The sequence below is a fragment of the Eleutherodactylus coqui genome, chromosome 5, assembly GCF_035609145.1.
Source record: "Eleutherodactylus coqui strain aEleCoq1 chromosome 5, aEleCoq1.hap1, whole genome shotgun sequence".
Lineage (NCBI taxonomy): Eukaryota > Metazoa > Chordata > Amphibia > Anura > Eleutherodactylidae > Eleutherodactylus > Eleutherodactylus coqui.
In genome coordinates, this window is record NC_089841.1 from 13760414 (window position 1) to 13782739 (window position 22326).

The following is a 22326-nucleotide window of genomic DNA, read 5'->3' on the forward strand; positions in this document are numbered from 1 at the left end:
TTTCAGTGCTTGTATGATATAGGATTCGGTTTAGATCAAAATGTGTTTCCTGGAGTGAAGATAAGAAACCTGTTATGGGAGATGAAGGGATTTGGTGTCCAGATTCAGTGACTCCTTTAATGTTATAAGATCAAATGTTTATAATAACCCAAATCATTATATATTTATTATAAGGGGAAAAAAGGATGGCTTCGGGGGCGGAAGAAAACCAGGAAATATGACCGTCGTATACCAACTGTTATCCATCAATCCATCGATTAATATCTTCCTTGTACGGTTCCAAGTTAGAATATGTAAAGGTAAGGGTACGAGCTCGGGAGAAATACACAGCGGCACCAATCAGTTATGGGATCAAGGTAAGTCCCAGTTTATTAACACAAAACCATCATTCTATATGGGCAAAATGACGTCATAGATACAGGGGGTGCAGCAATCTGGGGTTTTCCGTTCATATGTTTGGCCTTCAGCAGTTTCATGGAAGATCAGTGATGCATGAAACGGGTACAATAACATGTCAGTATGCACCTGCAATGGAGCATCTCTCTATATACACATATATATCGATACCAGATGAGAAATAACAACTCCCTTGAGTCTTAGGGTGAATCTAATAGGAGATTGTCATATGAGCCACAAAGCTTGGAAATCCCCTATAGTTGCTCATTACTTAGACAGAAGCTTAAGTAGGTGGGAGGTTAGGTGACAGAAGAGGAAGTCACATATTATGGAGACATCTGTTAAAGGGAGCAAATATTAACAAAACATTCTGTATTCTAAGATACAAGTTCTGCCTGATAAAATAGAGCAATAGAATGTCATTACCACCAACACAGTGGAGAACGGGCAGACAGGACATGAAAAGATTACATAGACAGACAGAACGATTCCAGTGGACAAGCTACAGCCAAATATATTCATGTCAAACAGCATCCCGCCCCGAGAAGAAGCTTCTGGAATGGAAGGAAACTTTCTCTGTGATGGTAACATTGATATAAGTGATTCCAATATCAGAGCAATGGGAGAATTTATTGTGGAGAACCGACCCCTTGTGGGGAGGCTCTAGTACCCTGTTGTACCGCCTCTAGCTTGGATACAAGATGTGATACACACGGGCTTGGGGGCTCTAGTACCATATTGGCCCGCCTCTAGCTTGGATACAAAATGTGATAGGGGTTGGTTTGCAGACTGTAATATTCTTTTATACCGCCTCTAGTTTGGATACAATATGTGGATACAGGCAGGCATGAAAGCTCTGGTACCCTGCTTGGCCGCTTCTAGCCTAGATACAAGATGTGATACTGGCGGGTGTACAGAGGATCTAGTACCTTGTTGGGCTGCATCTACCTTGGGTACAAGATGTGATACGGGTGGGTAAGGAGGCTCAAATACTTTGCTGTACTGCCAACCAATCATCACAACAACAGTAGGGGCAGTGTGCTGCTCCACAGCAGAGGCAGGATTGCGTCTCTCACCCCCTAGATCTCGAGACACAAACACAGCCGTCTTCAGTGCCCAAACTAAATCTGGATTATTGCTGAAGACAACCCTGTTCGACTACGTAACAATCCAGTTTAATCGTTTATGACACCACTGCAAACGGAGGCGATGGTGAGTGGGTGTCAAAGGCCATACACGTAATGGGTGCTGTGAGACCAAATGTCCTTCAGCCAAGCACCCGGAAATGGCTCCAACAGACAAAGTGGCCTGTAATGATGGCACCACCTGTCTCTGGATGGCAGACACAAAACAGTTGGAGCTGCTCATGCTTGTCGGATGAACAGACGGTCCTCTGGTGGTTTCTCAAAGGTATCCTGAGCTCGGTCACCTTCTGTGCCCTCACACATCTACTTGTCCTAACACCTCATAAAAATCTGATCAGAACGGTCCGATGGGGGACAATTTGTCGAAACGATCATACAGCTTTTTGCATTCCAAAAATATGCCCTTTCTCAGACTCGGATAACGGAGTGAAATCTCTTCTCTGCATCATGGAGGAGTCTACCAGTCAACAAGCTCTACACAAGCGTAAGAAGAGGTCACTACACACAAGGAGCCTCTGAGAGCCTTTTATTGCACAAGGGGGGACCAGTTTTAGAGCCCCAGGTGACAAGATCGTTCATCTAAACGGAACTTTCATCATTTGTATATCTGCCTGAAATGGAACTGCATGCCGAGTTATCAGCAAAACGACAACTTCTTCTGGGGGCCGGATTGTTTTTAACAATGAGTATACATACCTTGGTTGTGATTATGTCTCTGACCGCCTGGAATATTTTTTCCTTATGTTTTTTTTTTCTCTATATGTTATATTTTGTTCAAAAAAACTATATTTACTTGAAACTTGAGTGCTTTCACTTATTTAGCATATTTCAGTTCTGGACTGCAATGGTAAAGCTGTTCCATTATGACAATTATGGTACATGGGTTAATTAGTGGTACTGCTGTCTACTATGGCCCTGGGTGGGTAAACAAGCACTGTGCTGTAAAATCAAGTAACGGTTATTCGATAAAAGCCTTGTGAAACTAAAGGAGATCGGCTCCAGTACAAGCAGATACGTTTATAGATATAAGCTTTTATTAATAATTAGAAACAATTAGAAGCCGTTATATGTATCAATGTAAAATATTCTATACACATAATTATAGTATGAAATCATTTATTTCCACCATCTTTTCCTTCATTTTATCTTCAATATCATTTCGATGCTAAAAGAACTATAAAAAATTCTGCTTAGCTTGAAGAATTTTTTACCCAAGGGCAAAAATAGGCCTTCAAAAGGAACTATAGGGACCCCGGCCGTGCCGTCTCCACCCAAGTCCTGGATCAAGGAGAGAACATCTGCCACGACGTCCATATCTTCATGCCAGCTGCTGAATCAGTTGTTTGGTATCCAGATATAATGCGGTTGGACAATTGCTCAACGTAAAAAATAACTTTTATTAAATAATTTTAAAACACCCAAGACGGTCCAAAGAAACACAGAAAAAGATTCACGTATTTACATATGATCATAGTCTGTCATATGTAGTGCATTATGGAGTATTGTTCCTGCCTAATAACAAGGCCATTCTGTGATTATTGGAAACATTCTGCACGGTGGTTGATTCTACTCTGCGCACGTCTTTAGCTGTCCTCTTAGGCCTTAGTCAGACGGGCGTTTTTTCGCGCGATTTGCGGATCGCATGATGGATGCACATCCGCAAATCGCGTGACCGGTGCGCGCAAGTCGCCCGCAAATCGCCCGAAAATCTGCTCCTAGCCGCGTTTCATTAGAAACAGGCCGGAGCTGTCCAGCGCATTGCATTCAATGGAGACGGCAATAGAGCCACCTCCATTTAAAGCAATGCGCTGCGGGCGAGCCCGGGATGAATTGTCGGCAAGGGCTTAAATATATAAGCCCTTCCCTGCAATTCATCCTAAAATGTGTAAAAATAAAAAATATATGTATACTCACCTTCTCCCGGCAGCCGGAGCTCCGCGCGGCCGTCCTGCAGTGGGTGTGAGTCAGACCTGCCCCCTGATTGTCTCAGCGCTGAGCCAATCAGAGGCATGTCTCACTCACACCCATTCATGAATGGATGTGAGTCAGACCTGCCCCTGATTGGCTCAGCGCTGAGAGGCAGCAGTCACTCACCCATTCATGAATTCATGAATGGGTGTGTGAGTGAAACCGGCCTCTGATTGGTCAGGGCTGTGACCAATCAGAGGCAGATCATTCAGCAGGCGGGGATTTTAAAGCCCCGCCGGCTAAATAGTGCCGAGAAGCAGTTCAGGAGAACTGACAGCGGCCGCGGCTGGACTCCGGCTGCAGCGGAAAGGTGAGTATACATTTTTTTTTTATTTTAACCCATTTTAGGATGAATTGCAGGGAAGGGCTTATATATTTAAGCCCTTCCCGACAATTCACCCCGCGCACGCCGGCAGCCCATTGCTTTCAATGGAGCGGCTGTATTGCCAGCTCCATTGAATTCAATGAGCAAACATCGTTCTTCTCTGTCACAGCTGTTACAGCTGTGGCAGAGAAGAATGATTTGTCTTCTATATGTTCTCAATGGGGTCGGCGCTGCTGCCGCCGGCCCCATTGAGCGCATATAGAGAAGTGAACAGGAATCGCAGATCGCAGATAGGTGCGATCTGCGATTTTTTGTTCTATAATTTATCGGACGAGCGGATAAAAAGCGCTCATGTGTCCGATACCATTGCAAAGCAATGGTTTTATAAAATCGCCGGACGCATGCGCATGCGCAAATCGCGGCAAAAAACGCCCGTCTGACTAAGGCCTTAGATGGTAAACCTAAAAAGACCATTCAGATTATTTCCTTATTTCAAGTCCTCTTTGTGTGTTTATTTCTTTTTTTTATTTTTGTCTTTTTTTTGCCCTTAATCTAGGACATAATAGGGATATATAGGGTGAGGTTCCAGCATGGGGGGGGGGGGTCGCCTTTTTCACATATTATTTGAGGATACCACAGGGCATTAAAAGCCTTTTTAAGGCATCCTCTTTTTACATCTGTCTTTTTCTACATTTTCTTTGCTCCCTCCTAGATATTTTTAATTATTTAGTAAGTTATGTTATACGTTAATAATGTGCAGCAGTGATTTCTGTGATCCATGAATAATCTTTGCTGTACGACTAAATATCTTCCTTCCAAGTGGGTGTAATTTCTTGGATTCTGTGATATATGGACAATTGCTCAGCCCGATGCTATATAATCCCCTCTCATCTGACCAGTAGCGCTCTCATTCATGTTACATGTGAATGCTGTAGGTCACTTTATTGTATCCTGCCGGAATAATAAGAGTTCGTATATTTGGAGAAGACGCTTTATGTTGTCTTCATCCATAATGATAGATGTGTTTTCTGGATTACAGACGTTTATTGGTAATTCTATACATTTAGTGCTCTGAATTGCTTCCCTTTCTCTTCTGTGACATCTCACTTTACTTTGATGGTAACTTCTATTTTAACTTGTACTTTTTGTCAAGAAAACAAGTTTGTAAAGAAAACCCCTGAAAATACTTTCCCGTGTGAGTTCTGATACGTCTAAGAACTGATTTCTGAGAAAAAAAATTTGTATAATGTGAGCCTGTATTCTCACGGCAATATTCCTGTGTGAGTTCTGTCCAAGATGAACGAAATTCACGTAAGAACAGAACCCGTTGAATGACTTCATTCACAGTAGCAATTTTTTCACTCGACCAATAGTTAGAATTTAAAAATTCGCTGTATGTAGTATTCTTGTCCAAATCTCGGATGAGAATAGTACATGTAGCTGTGTGGTGTCCCGCCCGTCAGATAGCACATGGACAGCGCGTCCGTCTGCTGTCTGATGCCAGTTACACCTGAGAATCTCAAGTGCAACTCACTCTTGTACATGTGTAAACAACCACAAGATGAAAATGGGTTGCCTCCTGTGTGAATTCTCTGATTTCTAACAAGATCTGATTTACTGAAAGAACATTTCTCACTTTCTGCACCTTAAAGTACTCTCTATCCTGTGTGAGTTCTTTGATGCTTAACATAGTGTGATTTCTGAGTAAAACATTTCGCACACTCTGAATATGAAAATGGTATCTCCACTGTGTGACTTCTATGATGTGCAGTTACAGCATACATTTTAATAAAAGGGGATTTTTTTTTTCTTTTTTAGTCTACATCCATCCACTAGAGTGTTGAAAACTGACAGATCGATTAGAGTCCAACCACTGCACCCACACCAATCCCGAGAATGAAGGGGGGGTTATTTGACCCACTTCTGGTCATCCCTGCATCACTGCTGTAAACAGAGGGATGTCACCTTGAATGGAACTCTGGCTGCACATGTGCAGCACAACTCTAATCATTTCAATGGGGCTGATGCAAAGAGCTGAGCAATAGTGTTTAACTATTTCTGTCAGCCCAATTGAAATTAATAAAGTGGGATCACCCATGTGCAGCTAGAAGTGGATGGAAGGGGGGCAAACAAGATCCCCTATTCTTGGGATGGTGGGGGTCTCAGTGGATGGATCCTCACCAAACAGCTAGTTATCCCCTATCCCACGGATAGGGAATTACTTAACCTAAACGGAATACTTTTTTAAAACACTTAAAGTACATAAAAATGGCTTTTCCTCTGTATGAATTCTCTGATGTTTAACAAGCGATGCTTTCTGAGTAAAACTTTTCCCACATACTGAACATGAAAATGGCTCCTCCCCTGTGTGAATTCTGTGATGACTAGCTAGATCTGATTTCTTTATAAAACATTTCCCACATTCTAAACATACAAATGGCTTCTCCCCTGTGTGGGTTCTTTGATGTGTAACAAGAGTTGATTTCAAAGTAAAACATTTCCCACAATCTGTACATAAAAATGGTTTCACCCCTGTGTGAATTCTCTGATGTGTAACAAGATCTGATTTCACTTTAAAACGTTTCCCACATTCTGAACATGAAAATGGCTTTTCCCCTGTGTGAATTCTCTGATGTATGACAAGATGTGATTTCACAGTAAAACGGTTCCCACATTCTGAACATGAAAATGGTTTCTCCCCTGTGTGAAATCTCTGATGTACAAGAAGATGTGATTTCACACAAAAACGTTCCCCACATTCTGAACATGAATATGGCTCCGTCCCTGTGTGACGACGTTGATGTACAATAAGATTTGGTTTCCGTGTAAAACATTTTCCGCACTCTGAACATGAAAATGGCTTCTCCCCTTTGTGAATTTTCTGATGATTAGATAGATCCGTTTTACTTAAAAAGCATTTCTCACATTCTTGACATGAATACGGCTTCTCTCTTGTGTGAGTTCTCTGATGTTTAACAAGATTTCTATTCTTAGTAAAACATTTCCCACATTCTGAACATGAATATGACTTTTCCCCTGTATGAGTTCTCTGATGTTCTTCCCTTCTGTGACTTTTCTTTTGCTTCTCAGTCTGTGATGAATCAGAAGATGGGCCCTGTATAAGAGGATCAGATGATGGATCTTTGCTGTGAAGGGCTGAGGAAACATCTGGGATAATGGCAGGTTCTTCATCTGTATCTTGTGTGATACCACAATCTTCTGCTTTACAGTCAGCAGATATCAGACATCCCTCAGAGCTCCCGATACTGTCATCTGCCAAGAATAAAACTCATTTTACTGTTGTTTGATGATAATGTTTCTGAAGCCCTGTTTGTACAATGACATTGCATTGGTCATTATTTAAGTCTGCTCCTGGGTCTAGGTGTTTCTGATGATTGTATCAGCTCTGTTGGAGTGAGGTTATGCTCTCTGGAGTTCTGCTGCTAAAGCTAAGTAATATTATAGTTGTTTATTTCTGCCTTAATGCAGTGGTGCTTTGATTGTCTGTTTGTTCTCTTTCTACTTGGTGTAAGAGTTAGTGGCCGAGGCACGGGGCGTGAGGCCGCCTTTATCAAGGCGATTACCTCACTTTCTGGCAGTGCTATTCCTAGAAATCAGGGTGAGGTTATTCCTTCATTCTTTTGTTTTGATTCTATTGTGAACACAGCCTCGCATTTGTCCTGGACATGGTGCGTTTTGGATTCCGGGCAAACATAACATCCATGTTCTGTATTCCATTATCTGGGTCTATGCCTCCACATTCTGGATTCCATTACCCGGGTCTATGCCTCCACATTCAGGAGTCTTTTACTGTTCTGGATTCCGTTACCTGGGGCTATGTCTCTGCGTTCTTGATTCTGTAACTTGGACCTATGTCTCTGCGTTCTATGCTTACGCCTCAATCTCCGTTTGCTCGCAAGATGGCTCCTCTTTGTGGATCCCCGTCCCGAGTGCATCCCCTTTTTGCTCTATCTCCATATTCTGCATTTTGTTATCCAAGCTTATTTATCCATGTTCTGTTATCTGGGACCATGTCTACAACATCTGCATTTTGTTATAGGTGTATCTAAATTCTGTATTCTGTATCTGGTCCATGTCTTATCATGTGTTATCCCCTGCAATTGTATCAGGTTTTCATTGATTTTTAAGTTGTAATTTGGCTGAATATGGGAATATACAACAGAAACGGACAGATCCCAGAGCTTATAAATTTACATATCTATCTGCTGCTGGTGACTGAGGAGAATCTGTGACTCTTCTCTGCTGTATTTAGTGGTTACTACTCACCTGGGTGGTTACCTGTAGGAATCTCCTCTTTACACCGCTGATCGCCCCTCACATTTGTCTCTGTAGTATTAATATTGGTCAGATCTTCATCCTGATATAAAAGCTGTGAGACAAATATTGTGGAAGTCAGCAGATGGTTGGAGAAGTCGTGTGGAAGGTTTTATGACATAATGACCTGACAGAAGTAGTTATCTGAGCCACATAGCTGCAGGTCTAGAAGCCGGACATAGATATTCCATGGCGGCTCAATGACCCCCCAGGAACCTCATACATATGTATATCCGGCATAGCTATACATGCTACACGTTGTCTTAGTGGAGGAGATCAGTGTCTACCAGACACATCCGCTGCTTGTCTCGGGGGAAATAAAGGAGCAGATAGATATAAATCCAACCTGTTGGCTCCTTACTCCCAAGAGCAGTCTCCACCGCTAGAAAACTGTGAGAAGATCCAGACAAGATGTAATGTCTCTGGTCAGCAGTAATCCTGCCATCTCCACCGGCCTCATCACACAAGGAGAAAAAATCTAATAAGACTGAAGGCAAGAGCTTCACAGCCTTCTACAGATCAGAGGGACATCTCCATCTACCTGATGGTCCTGTGGAAGAAGACGACGGGGACATCTCTCTGGTGGGCTTCTCTTACTGGATGGAACTGCAGGAAACACAGATGGACACTGAAGTCATTCTTTATATACAGACTAACTGATATAGCCAGCCTCACCCCTATCAATTTGATGCAGGTGTTTACATGTTGTTCGCATAGAAAATTTTATGAAGCCAAGGTTACTAATGAGTAACCAATGAATAAAATATATATATATAGAGGAGCGTTAGATTCTCCTCAGGCTGAATGTACGGATGTCCCTCTTCAGAATGTGCCATCCCTCCCACTCTCCTCATTTAGGGCCTAAAGAATGCTCGAGCCAAATTTCACACTTGTACGACACCAGGAAGTTACATTACATAAGGGTGCACTTACTTTAGCACTTAGCATTGGATAATTGAGTTTGATTTTCCTATTTCGGACCTAAAGAATGTTCATGCCAAATTTCAGGTTTGTCCGACACCGGGAAGCTAGAGAATTAGATTTGGTACATTACACAGGGGCGCCAATACTTTTGCACTTAATATTGAATTTTCGAGTTGTGACCCCTTTAATTTTCCTGTCAGGGAGCTGGGGTCCGGGTGACTGGGAGTCCCTGAACTACCCGCAACTCCTATCCCTACCTAGGCTAGGCCAACTGGACGACTGTCCCTAGACTCGCTAGAGATGCGGGACAGAGTCAGACTCACAGACAAATACAGGAGACAAACAAACACAAAGGCAGGTCAGCAGCAGAAGAAGGTGAGGTACAAAGGATCAGGCGAAGGCAAAGTCAAGTCCGAGCAAGCAAGTCAACACAGGAAATGCAATACAACTAACGCGGGTGTAGCTGGAGGCCAAAAATACACTGGTAACATAAGACAGAAACTAAGCAGTTTAAATGCTGTCAGAACACCCACCCCAGCAGCTGATTGGGGCGGGGAATGTGACAGCAGCAGGACCCAATCACCAGACGCTGGGAGAACAGCCGCCAGCGCCTGCTAAGGACAGGCAAAGACTCAGACATCAGGCAGCGAGTGCAGAGCAGAGACCCAGACCTTCAGCAGCGAGTGCAGAACAAGCGTGTTTGGATGTCATGGTAGCGGGGACAACACGGCTTACTAGGCGCAAGTTCCCTGCGCATGGGAGAGTGCTCCCAGAGCCAGTGTCCAGGACTACGGCGGCCAGGGCAGGTCACCAAAACCAGAGCTCCCCTGCACCGCAGCCTGGGAAATAGGTCTGGTAGTGTGGGCACAGATACCCCCCAATGCTGCCGGACCTGACATTTCTTATTTAGGACCTAAAGAATGCTCCTGCCAAACTTCATGTTCGTACGACATCGGGAAGTTAGAAATTAGTGGCGAGTCAGTTAGTCAGTGAGTGAGGGCTTTCAGCTATATATACAGATAATAAAGTCCCCGTGGATTTAATCCTGTCTATTACCTGGTGATGGGAGCGGCTGGCGGGTCTCCATCATGGCCTCCTTGTACAGATCCTTGTGTCCTTCTAAATACTCCCACTCCTCCATGGAGAAATAGACAGCGACATCCTGACACCTTATAGGAACCTGACAACACAATATACAGTCATCACCCAGAAGCCTCCAGTGCTGTTACTGTATAATGTCCCAGCATTCCCTGCAGCGTCACCTCTCCAGTCAGCAGCTCAATCATCTTGTTGGTGAGTTCTAGAATCTTCTGTACATTGATGTCCTCATGTATCAGGGAGTGAAATGGGGGCCCCGGGATTGGGCTCAGGGGTCTTCCCCATTCATCAGACACAGGGGCCTGACAGCCATCAATAGAGGTCTTCTTCACTACTATGTAATCCTGTATATAGTCAGATATAAAAGGGAATCTGTCATCAATATTTTACAGCATAAACTAGGCCTAGCCACACGTGGGGAATGTGACTACAACTATGTATTTACCACTCTTTTTTTCAGGTAGAGCAACATTTATCCCAAAAGCTTCCCAATGCTGTATACTATCTACCTGTCTTGGACTGGTCTGCTTTCTACCTCTTTCTTTGCAGCAAAATCCGACAACGATTGATAACATACACACACACCTGATATGAAAATGAAGGCATAGACACTGTCTATGGAAAGCATGAAACCCTTGACTGAGAGATCAATCATCATGCAATGGGCAGGATGTGGGAGTAAGCCCAAATCCATCCAGAGCAGCAGACAGTCTATTTTGGCTGGTTCTGGGTAATTTGCATACACAGTACAACCAGAGGCTGCCAATTTCATGTTGACAGCTATTCTGTCTGGAAAAAGAGTGGTATGTACATACTATTAATCATTTTCTCACATAAAACTAGGATTAGTTTACATTTACTACAGAGTTTTCAAAAGTTTATTAGCTCTCCAGTCACATCATCTGTTATTATGATAAATAAAAATAATGTAATGTGACATCATCAGAATCTCTCCCCTGTATAGTGACATCATCTGTTATTACAATTGATAATAATGATGTAATGTGACATCATCAGAATCTCTCCCCTGTATACTGACATCATCTGTTATTACAATTGATAATAATGATGTAATGTGACATCATCAGAATCTCTTCCCTCTTCAGTGACATCATGTGTTATTCCTATGGATAATGATGTAATGTGACATCATCAGAATCTCTCCCCTGTATAGTGACATCATCTGTTTTTACCATTGATAATAATGATGTAATGTGACATCATCAGAATCTCTCACCTCTCCAGTAAGCTGTAAGAGTATCTCTAGGGTTAGACTTAATATACTTTCTGTCATCTTGCTAATGTCCTTTTCCATCCTTCACAATTCAATCAGGATCATTATTTTGTATGGAAGATATTAGAGGATCCTGTATTGTAGGGACCTGAGTAGAAAGAAGATGAGACCATGTTGTAACCACACAAATCCCATGAAAACAATACAAGTACTTAAGAGAATAAGGGGAAACATTTAAGGAAATGTGAGTGATCCTACTCCCTTGGATGAAAAGCAACCCCACACATGAATGGTCTCAGGATGCTCCACTGCTAGTGTGAGAAAAGCTATAGTATTCTCCATCTTGCCCTGTAACTTGCTCTTCCTTGTTGTTTCTCTGTTTGTCCTTTAGCAGATATTATTTTTTCTATCACAAGAATGCAAGGCCGTTTTCCAAGGCCATTAATGAGGTCTCATGAGAAACTGCTTCAATTGGCCTAAGAGAAGTCCTGCCTCTAAAGAGACGTCACCCCAACGTGGGGCACTTGTTGAGTTTAAATAACTAATGATAATAAATAAATTAGAATTATTACAAGTGAGGCGTCTTCTAGCCTCATAGTAAATGTCTTTGTTTAAATATCTCTGCTGATTGACTAATAATTCAGATGACTTCCTATCACATTGTGTGATTTGTAAGCTTCCTCAAAGTTGAGCATTAAAGGAGTCTTCCAGAAAGAATGCCATTGATGACCTATCCTCAGGATAAGTCATCACTAGTTGATTGGCTGGGGTCCATCACTCAGCACCCTGACCTATCAGCTGGGTAGGTGCATGCTGTCAGCGCTGCAAATACACAGAGGTCATAGCTGAAGCAGCGTAAGTCTCTGCGCCACCCTCTGTGTAGTGGCTGGCGCTTGTAACTGCATGCATGGCTCTCATTGATTTCACTGGCAGCCATGCCTGCTGTTACAAGCGCCGGCCACTAAACGGAGGTTGGCGTGGAGACTTCTGCTCTGACCTCTGTGTATTTGCGGCGCTGACAGCATGCGCCTGCTCAGCTGATCGGTCGGGAATTCCAGGCGACGAACTGTTGAGAATAGGTCATCAATGGCATTTTCCCAGGTAAACCCCTGTAACATTTAATTTGACCTCCTAAAAACATACCAACTAGCGAATATTACGTTAACATTGGCATGACACAGGACTGATGGTAGCGCTCATTTTATCTAATCATCTTTACAGATGTCCCATCATGGAATATCTTTACTCTAGTCCTTGCAGTCCATGTACTTCCTGCAGAATGTCCATCTGTCCTTGTTTTTTTTCTTGGACAGAAGTATCTTTACTGTCCTGTTGACACCAGGCAGCCTCCAGAAGCATTTGGCTCACTGTGTTGTACTGACACCTACCTGCTCCTGAGAGGTCACTTTTCATCCAAGGGAGTGGGCTCACGCACTGCCATGAATAAAGAATGGTACTGTAACTAAACAACCTCCAAGAGCAACTTCTCCCAACCATCCAGTATGATGGAGCACCATGTCAGAAGGGAAAAGTGACATCCAAGTGGCTTTGTGAACAAAACATTGACATTTTAGGTCTGTGGCAAGGAAACTCCCAGATCTCAAACCCATTGGGAACTTGTAGTCGATCCTCAAAAAGAGGGTGGACAAACAAAAACACACAAACTCCAAGCACTGATTAGGAAGAATGGGCTGTCACCAGTTAGAATTTGGCCCAGAAGCTTATATTCAGCATGCCGCGTGAAGTGCAGAAGTCTTCCGTCCGTGCGGGAACTGCAGGAAAATGAAGCATGCTGCGATTTTTCATCCGCGAGCGGAAACCACAGTTCGTTTCCGCTCGTGTGCATGAAGAATCATTTTCCCATGCTGCTAAACTCCCTCCCACCTGCGGCGGCTGCCATGGGCTCCCATAGGAGCCCATGCAGCGGCTGACGTATTCCGGCCCAAAAGATAGTTCCAGGACTATTGTTTGGGCCCTAAATATATAGATGAGAAGCATCTATATCTTTTGGGCCCGACATAAAAATGTCTAGTGCTATATTGGGCTGGCAGGGTGCTTTTACGTCATTGGAATCCAATGCATCAGATCACAGTGTATACCAGCCAGCCATGAAAACGGCCGGCTCATATACGCTCGTGGGAAAGAAGCCTGAGAGCGTGATAACAGACCGAGAATATCGAGCCCAATATCGAGCTTACCTGTGTGTAGGTAGCCTAAGAGGGAAATCTGTTTAGCCACATTACAAACCACTTTATAGACTGTGTAAGAAGCTAAAACCGTGACACACAGTGGTGCTACCAGTAGTAAAAACCTAGATGTACACACACCCGGGCGATGGCGCACCCCCATGTGTGAGCCCGGCCTTAGTTGCAAACTCGAATTTTCATGCAGTTTGATGCAATGTTGTGTGAAGGTGGTCGTGTGCATAAACTATGAAGCTGTAATTATAAACACGGTATGCAGGGGCTGCAATGTGCAGTATATACAGGATATGTTTAACACAACTGTGAATGTCAGGCTAATATTGTGGTTCAGTGTTTGAGCACACAAGCTCATGTTTCTGTAGATGAGTGTGCCATTTATGAAATTATGCAAATAAGGAAGAAGGAATGATACCTCTGCAGCGCCACCTATTGGATGGCAGCATTCCCGCAAATCAGTGCCCGACCCTTTATACTGGTCCTTATAACAATGATTGGAAATTGAAAACCAAGCCAAAATCAATACACAGACAGCTGTTTCTAGGCTTTTGCCTTAAGGAGAGATGATCCCCCTCCCGACTCACATCATAAGCCTCTCAGCAGTCAAGCCAGAATCCTACTGCACACTGATGAGGGGAAAAAAACCCGAAACAGCTGTCTGTGTATGGGCTCTGGCCTGGTTTTCAATTCTCAATATTGTTCCAAAGACCTGTATAAAAGGGTTGGACATTGATTTGCAGGAATGCTGACATCCAATAGGTGGCGCTGCAGAGGTAGTGTTCCATTTTTCCTGTTTGCATATATTTCCCAGAGGAGCATGCATGGCCTTATAAGTCTCCTCACTCACCTCCTAGGTGCTCTCCTTAAGGAGTAACGATACCCTCCCGCTCCGTATATTAACTTTACCCATGATTACTTTTACACGGTACATGTGTGTGATTTCCGCTTGTATGTGAGTTTTAGCTATAAATTTATGTTATAGTGCATTAAAAAACATTCCTGTTCATCCTACAGTTACATGAAGGTGGCGCTATCTGTCAGCAGCCCCTCAAGACCGCTCCACTCAATGTGCTGTCTGCTTATAGAGAATACATAGGGTTTAGGGGTGCACTTACTTTTCAAGGCGTGCGATTCCTGTATTTTATAATTCATTATTTTTTTGAATTTCCAACTTACAACCTGATTTTTGGCCGTTCCAGTTGTGGTGTTTCACGAAGACATCGAGGTTTCTATGAATTCTGCACGTGTTGGACGTCTGTTTTTAGGTGATATCCTGCATATAATTTTGCGCTCGGGTTGCACTTTAAGCTACAAATATAAATGTTTACGTTTTTTGTTTTTCATACACTTTGAAGCAAACTTGCATGAAGGTGCTGCTGTGTATTTAGTGAAGCCTGGTGTTTTGACAATCTGCTACCGTATAATGTATGGGAGGGCGGTTATCTAGTAATGGCGAGAGAATTTATACAATTAAACATTCGATAATTGTTCTGGTTACCAGAGATGCAAAATGTCTAGAACCCCTGGAAAAAAAGGGTTACCCCCTCCCCCCCCCTGCGGCCCTGACATGAGGGGACATATACATACCTCCACCTGCAGAGCCGGGCGTTTACTGTAGATGCTAAATCCCGGTGGTCTAAAGGACCTCTGATGACGTCACCATCATGTGACCAAACCTGTGTGGGAGGAGCCATTCTAGAGTTTGCTAGGAAATACCCTTCATGGGTTGCAGGGAGGCGCAGCAGAGAAAAGCCGTCAAAAAGACTATAAAGAAATAGGGGTGAGTTTGGATGTTCTCTTTGTGCTAATTCTTCTTGTTTTTCCCCCTCTTCCTCGCCTCTAGAGAAGGATGAAGTCAGGCGGTTTAGTAGTTCACACTGATGCATTGCAGTATTTAAGTTCTAAGATCAAATCTGATTATGGGCAACATCTGGATGGAGTTTGTCCTTGGTGAGATTTGAAACTAGGATCCCAGTGCTGCAAGGTGCCAACCAGTGAGCCACATGCCTTGAAGAAAATTCATTCATTCATTCATTCATTTATGTTGGGTTTTTTTTATTGAAAAAGTGATTTTCCAGTGATTTTTGCTAAAAATTGGGTCGGGATGACCTGATCCGACTTCACGAAAATCAGTTCGATTTTATGGCCCGGCAGATCACGATGAGCAACACGACCCAAAATGAGAGATGAAATTTGACAGCATGAGTGGGTGAGCCAGGCGGCAAAGTGATCCAGACACAGGCTGGGAGGGCATGGCGGGTGGTAGATGACCGCCACTCGCATGGACAGTGGAAGGAAGGATCTAAGGGTGTGGACCTTCAAAAGAGAGGATTGTGAGCAAGGGTACTAGGGAAATAGCCTGGACGGTGCATTGTGGAGAGAGGAGAACACCTACTCCTCCAGCATGCCGATTCTCAGGTTTGGGGATACGGGAGGAATGTAGACCATCATAAGACAGAGCGGCGAGGGAAGCTGTGTCAGACTCTTGGATCCATGTTTCTGTGGGTGCGAGCAGATTGAGGGATTTTGTAATGAAGTCATCGTGAATGGCGGTGAGTTTATTGACTGCTGGCTGACAGTTCCAGAGCGGACACGTAAAGGAGACAAGAGAAGGTATATAGTGAATATTAACAAGATCTGAAGGGTGTCTTAGCAGGGCAGATAAGATGTTATGGCTAGTGATAATAGAAGGTGGGGTTAGGAGGGATGTCCCCCGCAGCTGGTAGTAGGAAGATAGAGAGGGATGGAAGGCACTGAAGGTAGACATAGATTGCTAGTTCGGAAGCAGAGAGCTAACAGGAAAGCAGAAGCTATAATAACAGTAATGGTACGGAAATGTAATTTACTAAAGCAGGTAATGTAGCATACCTGTCTCCTGCCCTGTATGACCCCAGACACTTGGACATTAATGACGCTTCCAGAAAAATAGCGTTGTTCGTCTCGATCGGCAATAAAATCATTCTGATTTATGGAAAATTGAATCGGCATAGTCTGAAATTTCCGATTATGCATGAAGCCAAAAGTAGTGGTCTGTATTTTATGGTACCCCCAAGAGTTGTAGCACATTCATCTTAGTCTGTCCCCTCTTCCTTCGTCTCTTCATACCACCTTTCAAGACCTTTCGCAGATATCCATATGTGCCAAATGCCTACTTTGTGGGTCAGAAAGGGTGTCCTGTTTCCTTAAGGAGAGCACCCAAAACATGTGTCGAGGCACCTAGGGGGTGAGTGGGTAGGGGTATAGCATCATCTCTCTGCAAGGAGAGCACCCAAAAGGGGCGTGGGGACACCTAGAAGGTGTAATTTATGCAAATAAGGCAGTAATTCCATCATCCTTATTTGCATAAATGCCTACTTACACACAGTGGTGCACATGGTAAATGCCAAAATGCTGTTCTAAAAGTCATATGTCTAGGGGACTGCATCAAATGGCTGAAGATCTGTTGACTGCTCTGCAGGCTCAGACGCACACAGGACTGACACCGCATATTCTGAAGTCAGGCAAGGTCATGTGTGCAATGGGGCCAACCTGCTGGCAGTTCTTCGCCTTGGCAACCCCACGCATGTACCTTGCCTTGCCCATGAAATGACCCTGGTATGTTGTAGAGGCTAAGCCAGCAGCAGAAAGCGATCATGGAGTACCAGATGGTATATGCTATTAGCAGATGCTGTATAGAGGTTGGTCACTTGATGCCTTTGGAGTGGCTGCAGGTCAAAGACATGTTTGCTGTTTTATCCTTTATTGAGGAAGTGACCAAAATTGTGAGTCGGGATGATGCACTGATCAACGAGACTATCCTTTTTGTTTGCCTGCTGGAACAGATGCTACAGGGCCTTAGAAATAATAACGGTTGCGTTGTTGTCACAGAAAGAAATCTCCCAACTGTATTGTTCCTCAACACTGCAGGGAGGGTGGCTTTGGGCAAGAAAGGGGGCCTTCTTCTCCAACATGTTTCTTCCCCATTAGAGAATTATAGAGGGGAAAGAAGAGAAGAATAATACAGATCCAGAGGCAGGGGAGGGGCCTATGCAACACTCCTTACATCCATCACTAACCCCAACTATTCTACGTGGCTGGCGGGACAGGTCAGAAAACATTTTTATGCCTGACCCTGAAGAACGTGGACCATCACCCTTTGGCACTTTATGGCATATAAGTGCTTTTATGCTGTGGTGCTTGCAGAAGGCCCACCACATAGCCCACATCAAAACATTGCATCATTCCTTAATCCTCACTACAAGGCCACAATGACAAATCTTATTCTGGCAGTGGAGAGGAACTCCAAAATGCAGTGCTATCAGGACAAACTGTTAAGCAGTTTGAGGACAGCATTCACTCATGGTGAATGAGCAGGAAGCTGTCACAGCAGCCTCACCACTGGGGGAGGGGAAGTCTAACAGCTCTCATAATATGCAATTCATATCTGTGAGTGTGAAGGACAAACGGAAAGTTCAAGCCTTTCATTGCCTGCATTTTTCCGTGGATCCTTCGCACGGACGCCAAACGCAGATTCCACAATTGGAATCCATTCATGTGAAGCCACCATTAGGTCTGTTTAAAAACGTCACCCAAAAGTACTTGTAAAAAAGCACTTAACATTTATCACATTTTTGACAAACTACAAAAAAACCCACAAAAGCTTTACGTAAAAAAGACAAAATTAACTTTGATTAAATTAGATATTCAGGTCACAGCTACTCTGCTGCATAAACGTACAAAAGTCAACACCCCTGGAACTATACAGTGCATAAATCTCATGGACATTGTATAGACTTAGATAAGAACATTATATTATATACAGCAGTGTAAATAATAGGGAGTACCTGGTCCTGTGATGAGCAGGAGTCAGGGTGACAGGTGAGGGGTGAGGGCACGGGTCACTTGTCACAGTGCTGGCAGTAATCCCCCTCACAGTGTGGTGATCAGGAGTCGGGGTAACAGATGAGGGGTGAGGTAACCGATCACTTGTCACAGTGCTGGCAGTAATCTCCCTCACAATGTGGTGATCTGGAGTTAGGGTGACAGATGGGGGGTGAAGTAACCGGACACTTGTCACAGTGCTGGCAGTAATCCCCCTCACAGTGTGGTGACCAGGAGTCGGGGTGACAGATGAGGGGTGAGGTAACCGGTCACTTGTCACAGTGCTGGCAGTAATCCCCTCACAGTGTGGTGACCAGGAGTCGGGGGACAGATTAGGGGTGAGGTAACCGGTCACTTGTCACAGTGCTGGCAGTAATCCCCTCACAGTGTGGTGATCAGGAGTCAGGGTGACAGATGAGGGGTGAGGTAACCGGTCACTTGTTACAATGCTGGCAGTAATCCCCTCACAGTGTGGTGATCAGGAGTCAGGGTGACAGATGAGGGGTGAGGCCACCGGTCACTAGTCACAGTGCTGGCAGTAATCCCCTCACAGTGTGGTGACCAGGAGTCGGGGGACAGATGAGGGGTGAGGTAACCGGTCACTTGTCACAGTGCTGGCAGTAATCCCCTCACAGTGTGGTGATCAGGAGTCAGGGTGACAGATGAGGGGTGAGGTAACCGGTCACTTGTCACAGTGCTGGCAGTAATCCCCTCACAGTGTGGTGACCAGGAGTCGGGGTGACAGATAAGGGGTGAGGTAACCGGTCACTAGTCACAGTGCTGGCAGTAATCCCCCTCACAGTGTGGTGACCAGGAGTCGGGGTGACAGATAAGGAGTGAGGTAACCGGTCACTTGTCACAGTGCTGGCAGTAATACCCTCACAGTGTGGTGACCAGGAGTCAGGGTGACAGATGAGGAGTGAGGTAACCGGTCACTTGTCACAGTGCTGGTATTAATCCCCCTCACAGTGTGGTGATCAGGAGTCGGGGTGACAGATGAGGGGTGAGGTAACCAGTCACATGTCACAGTGCTGGCAGTAATCCCCCTCGCAGTGTGGTGATCAGGAGTCGGGGTGACAGATGAGGGGTGAGGTAACCGGTCACTTGTCACAGTGCTGGCAGTAATCCCCTCACAGTGTGGTGACCAGGAGTCAGGGTGACAGATGAGGGGTGAGGTAACCGGTCACTTGTCACAGTGCTGGCAGTAATCCCCTCACAGTGTGGTGACCAGGAGTCGGGGTGACAGATGAGGGGTGAGGTAACCGGTCACTGGTCACAGTGCTGGCAGTAATCCCCCTCACAGTGTGGTGACCAGGAGTCGGGGTGACAGATGAGGGGTGAGGTAACCGGTCACTGGTCACAGTGCTGGCAGTAATCCCCCTCACAGTGTGGTGATCAGGAGTCGAGGTGACAGATGAGGGGTGAGGTAACCGGTCACTAGTCGCAGTGCTGGCAGTAATCCCCCTCACAGTGTGGTGACCAGGAGTCGGGGTGACAGATGAGGGGTGAGGTAACCGGTCACTAGTCACAGTGCTGGCAGTAATCCCCCTCACAGTGTGGTGACCAGGAGTCGGGGTGACAGATGAGGGGTGAGGTAACCGGTCACTAGTCACAGTGCTGGCAGTAATCCCCACGGAGTCAGGGTGACCAGGAGTCGGGGTGACAGATGAGGGGTGAGGTAACCGGTCACTTGTCACAGTGCTGGCAGTAATCCCCTCACAGTGTGGTGACCAGGAGTCGGGGTGACAGATGAGGAGTGAGGTAACCGGTCACTGGTCACAGTGCTGGCAGTAATCCCCCTCACAGTGTGGTGACCAGGAGTCGGGGTGACAGATGAGGGGTGAGGTAACCGGTCACTAGTCACAGTGCTGGCAGTAATCCCCACGGAGTCAGGGTGACCAGGAGTCGGGGTGACAGATGAGGGGTGAGGTAACCGGTCACTTGTCACAGTGCTGGCAGTAATCCCCCTCACAGTGTGGTGACCAGGAGTCAGGGTGACAGATGAGGAGTGAGGTAACCGGTCACTAGTCACAGTGCTGGCAGTAATCCCCTCACAGTGTGGTTACCAGGAGTCGGGGTGACAGATGAGGGGTGAGGTAACCGGTCACTGGTCACAGTGCTGGCAGTAATCCCCCTCGCAGTGTGGTGACCAGGAGTCGGGGTGACAGATGAGGGGTGAGGTAACCGGTCACTTGTCACAGTGCTGGCAGTAATCCCCCTCACAGTGTGGTGACCAGGAGTCGGGGTGACAGGTGAGGGGTGAGGTAATCGGTCACTTGTTACAGTGCTGGCAGTAATCCCCATGGAGTCAGGGTGACAGATGAGGGGTGACAGATGAGGGGTGAGGTAACCGGTCACTTGTCACAGTGCTGGCATTAATTCTCCTGATGGTGGTCGTTGTTGGTGTGTCACTCAACTCTCCCGTCAGTCACACTATATAATGGGGTGATGGGGAGGGGCTCCCAGCTGTTCTGCTCTCTGATGTGATGTTATGGTGATGCAGTGCCAACCCCAATTATAGTCCAGAGTGTCAGCAGAAACAGGGAGCTCGGTGGTTGGAGGCGTTGAAAATGGAGGTGCAGGACTTGTACAAACTACAGGTGGAACTAGCTTCTTGTGAGAGGGTGGCTGGGTTTCCTTCCTCTTTCTATACTCGCTGTCCGAGGCCTCTTCCTGTTACATTACCAGATACTGCTCTGTGGGTGGATTCACTCACTGAGGTAAGTGTCTGTCAGGTAACCTCTGAGGTAACGGTCTCTCTCTAGATAACCTCTGAGGTAACTGTCTCTCTCTCAGATAACCTCTGAGGTAACTGTCTCTCTCTCAGATAACCTCTGAGGTAACAGTCTCTAAGATAATATTTGAGATGACTGTCTCTCTTTCGGGTAATCTCTGAGATGACTGTCTCTCTCTTGGGTAATCTCAGAGATAACTGTCTCTCACGTAATCTCTGAGATAACTGTCTTTTGGGTAATCTCTGAAGTAACTGTCTTTTTCTTAGGTATGCTCTGAGGTAACTGTCTCTCTCTCTCTGGTAATCTCTGAGGTAACTGTCTCTCTCAGGTAATCTCTGAGGTAACTGTCTCTCAGGTAATCTCTAAGGTAACTTTCTCTCTCTCAGGTAATCTCTGAGGTAACTGTCTCTCTCAGGTAACCTCTGAGGTAACTGTCTCAGGTAAACTCTGAGGTAACTGTCTCTCTCAGGTAATCTCCGAGATAACTGTCTCTCTGGTAATCTCTGAGGTAACTGTCTCTCTCTCTTTGATAATCTCTGAGGTAACTGTCTCTCTCAGGTAATCTCTGAGATAACTGTCTCTCTGGTAATCTCTGAGGTAACAGTCTCTCTCAGGTAATCTCTGAGGTAACAGTCTCTCTCAGGTAATCTCTGAGGTAATGGTCTGTCTCTCAGGTAATCTCTGAGATAACTGTCTCTCTGGTAATCTCTGAGGTAACAGTCTCTCTCAGGTAATCTCTGAGGTAATGGTCTGTCTCTCAGGTAATTTCTGAGATAAGTGTCTCTTTATCAGGTAATCTCCGGCAGAAGGCCAGCCAGCTTTCGGGGAGAACACAGGCGTAAAAAAAATGGCGGACACAGGTGGTTCTGCGGTCTCTCTCCACAAAATGGCCACTACAGAGGTCTGGCTTGGGAATGCACGCAGTTAAACAGGATTTAGAACTGAAGGTGACTAATGTTGAGTGTGTTTTTGTCACGGGTGACGCCAGTACCTTTAAATTGTGAACTCCTAGTGGATGACACGAGAATAACAGAGATGAGTCCACAGTTTTTCTGTTGCGAAACCGAAGGTGCACAGTTCTACTGACAGTCTTTTCACAATTTGC

General features: G+C 45.2%; 2 protein-coding genes across 2 annotated transcripts in view; one reads left to right on the top strand and one right to left on the bottom strand.

Annotated features, from left to right (window-relative positions):
• Window positions 1-4456: 4456 nt before the first annotated feature.
• LOC136629025 (gastrula zinc finger protein XlCGF57.1-like) lies at window positions 4457-15261 on the bottom strand. Its single transcript, XM_066605141.1, has 7 exons — window positions 15214-15261; window positions 11429-11573; window positions 10356-10535; window positions 10150-10273; window positions 8711-8775; window positions 8122-8224; window positions 4457-7107 (listed from the first exon to the last, which is right to left on the bottom strand). Exons 2-7 carry the CDS (start codon window positions 11504-11506, stop codon window positions 6062-6064), a joined length of 1596 nt encoding a protein of 531 aa, XP_066461238.1. The 5' UTR covers window positions 11507-11573; window positions 15214-15261; the 3' UTR covers window positions 4457-6061.
• A 55-nt stretch (window positions 15262-15316) lies between these two features.
• The window catches only part of LOC136629077 (zinc finger protein 436-like), a 58218-nt gene continuing 51208 nt past the window's right edge, over window positions 15317-22326 (top strand). The window contains exon 1 of the mRNA XM_066605201.1: window positions 15317-15406. The gene's annotated coding sequence lies outside the window, so the exon portion shown is untranslated. The remainder of the gene's footprint in view (window positions 15407-22326) is intronic.